The 2,067-nt window shown below is 66.8% G+C and overlaps 1 protein-coding gene across 1 annotated transcript in view; it reads left to right on the top strand.

The window, feature by feature from the left end:
• MNEG_4254 (hypothetical protein) overlaps window positions 1-2,067 on the top strand; it is a gene marked incomplete at both ends in the record, with an annotated part of 6,136 nt that overhangs the window by 2,305 nt on the left and 1,764 nt on the right. The window contains 5 exons of the mRNA XM_014047266.1: window positions 22-96; window positions 414-563; window positions 842-978; window positions 1,427-1,511; window positions 1,797-1,970. Coding sequence (XP_013902720.1) covers window positions 22-96; window positions 414-563; window positions 842-978; window positions 1,427-1,511; window positions 1,797-1,970 — 621 coding nt within the window. The remainder of the gene's footprint in view (window positions 1-21; window positions 97-413; window positions 564-841; window positions 979-1,426; window positions 1,512-1,796; window positions 1,971-2,067) is intronic.

The following is a 2,067-nucleotide window of genomic DNA, read 5'->3' as shown; positions in this document are numbered from 1 at the left end:
CCGCCGCGCCCGCGGCCGCAGGTGCATCGCGCGCGGCTGAGCGCCAAGGGCGCCGCGCTCACGGGCTGCGCGCCCGGCAGCGTGGTCGCCGTGAAGGTGGGGCGGGGGGCAGGGGCTTGGGGGTTGAATTGGGGGTGAGGGTCCTGCACAGGCGCATTCGCCAGGCCAACAGAGCCTGGACACCCCCGCGGGCTGGCTCGTGGGCGCCTCGAAGCAGCCGCTGGCGCAGTAATCACAGGGTCACTGCCCAGGCGCTGGGCACCACAGCTGGTGTTGCAGAATTGCTCCAGGACCCTGGTGCACATGCGTGTGGGCACACACACACGCACACACACACGCACGCACACACTCACACACACACACACACTGTGCATGCACCATGCACCACGCTCCGCTCATGCGTGCCCCCTCAGGTGCGCCACCCCCACGTGTGCGACGCAATTGAGAGTGACTTCCGCACCATGCTGTGGCTGGCGCACACCGCGTCGGCGCTGGTGCCTAGCCTGCGGGACCTGCGGCTCGAGGACACACTCAAGCAGTTCGAGGCGCCGCTGCACGAGCAGGTGGGCGCGGGCCCGCTTCTCCGTGCGTGCTCAAACCCGCAGCCGCCGTCGCCGCCGCCGGCCGCGACGGCAGCCGCGAATCCTCAGCAAAGCACCTACCATGTCCTTTCCTCACCTCACCCCATTGCTCCCTCTCCAGCATCACACCTCAAGACAAGCACACACCAGCTCACACACACACACGCAACACACACACTCGCGCGCCTCGACCCCTCTCCCACACGCATGCTCGACATGCAACACCCCCAACCGTCTCCGCGCCGCACCACACAACCCAGGTCGACCTGTCTCGGGAGGCTCGCAACTTGGCGCGCTTCAACCGCAACTTCCGCCACACGCGGTCGGTGTCGTTCCCGACACCATTGTACCCCCTGGTGGCGCCAGACGTGCTGGTGGAGTCCTTTGAGGCCGGCAGGTGCGCGCCGCGGCCGGGGCAGGGGTGCAGCACAGCCGGCTGAGGGGCCGCCGAAGGGGAGTTTCCACTCTGCAGGCGCTCTTTGCTGTGGGCTGGCAGCCGGCAACCCGGCTCTTGTGTGCTGCAGTAAGATGGCCATGGGGTCACGTTGGTGTGTCGTTTGCGTCCAGTGGTGGCGGGTCAGGCGGCGGTTGAGGGCTGGGCAACTTTTGGGAAGCTTCTCGGCAGCTGCTCTGTTACAGCTGCTTGGGTCGTCACCCTTGACACATGATTTCATTGGATCTTTCACCTCAACCTGTTTCTCAACTATCATCCCATACAGTGGCTCTCAGAACTTCACAAAGCTCAGAACCCCACACAGCTCGAAACACCTCTCCACAACTCCCAACCGCCGCCCCAACCAACCCTACCCCTTCCCCACCCCCACCCCGCCCCCTGTTCCCCGCAGGCACATCACTGCCTACATGGCGTCCCGCGACGCCCACCCCTACAGCCACCGCCTGGCGGAGCTGGGCAGCGGCACCATGCTGCAGGTGCGGCGCGGCGCGGGGCCGATGGATCGCCACCCATGGAAGTCAAACGGTCGGGCAGACATAGGGCCGGGGGCGCAGCCGCCAGGCGGCCGCCAGTCAGTTTTTTTGGGCGGCTGGCGCGTGGTATCCTTGACGGACATATGTGAATGTGAAAAACCTTTTGAGGGATCAGGTCATTCTGCCAGCCCACCCGCCCGGTCAACGAAACCCACTTACGCGGCCACCCAACCCCCTCGACCAACCCTCGTTATTTTTTCCCTTCGGCCAACACTGCACCCCCTGCAGATGATGCTGGTTGACAACCTCATCCACTCAGACCTGCACCCGGGCAACATCTTGGTGCGCCTGGAGGCGCCCTCCGGCCTGCTGGGCCTCGCCCATAAGGCGTTGACTAAGCTGCTGGACGTGACCGCAGGCGCCGCGACCGCGGGCACCGCCGTCGCGGCCGCTGGCGATGCTGTTTCTGGCGGCGGCGGCGGCGGCGAGGGCGGCGGCGAGGGCGGCGGCGGGGCGGCGCAGGAGCGGGCGCGGGAGCGGCAGCGTGAGGAGAGGGAGC

This window comes from Monoraphidium neglectum (assembly GCF_000611645.1).
Source record: "Monoraphidium neglectum strain SAG 48.87 unplaced genomic scaffold scaffold00581, whole genome shotgun sequence".
NCBI lineage: Eukaryota > Viridiplantae > Chlorophyta > Chlorophyceae > Sphaeropleales > Selenastraceae > Monoraphidium > Monoraphidium neglectum.
Note: the sequence above shows the minus strand (reverse complement) of the source record. Positions and strands in the feature narration are given on the sequence as shown.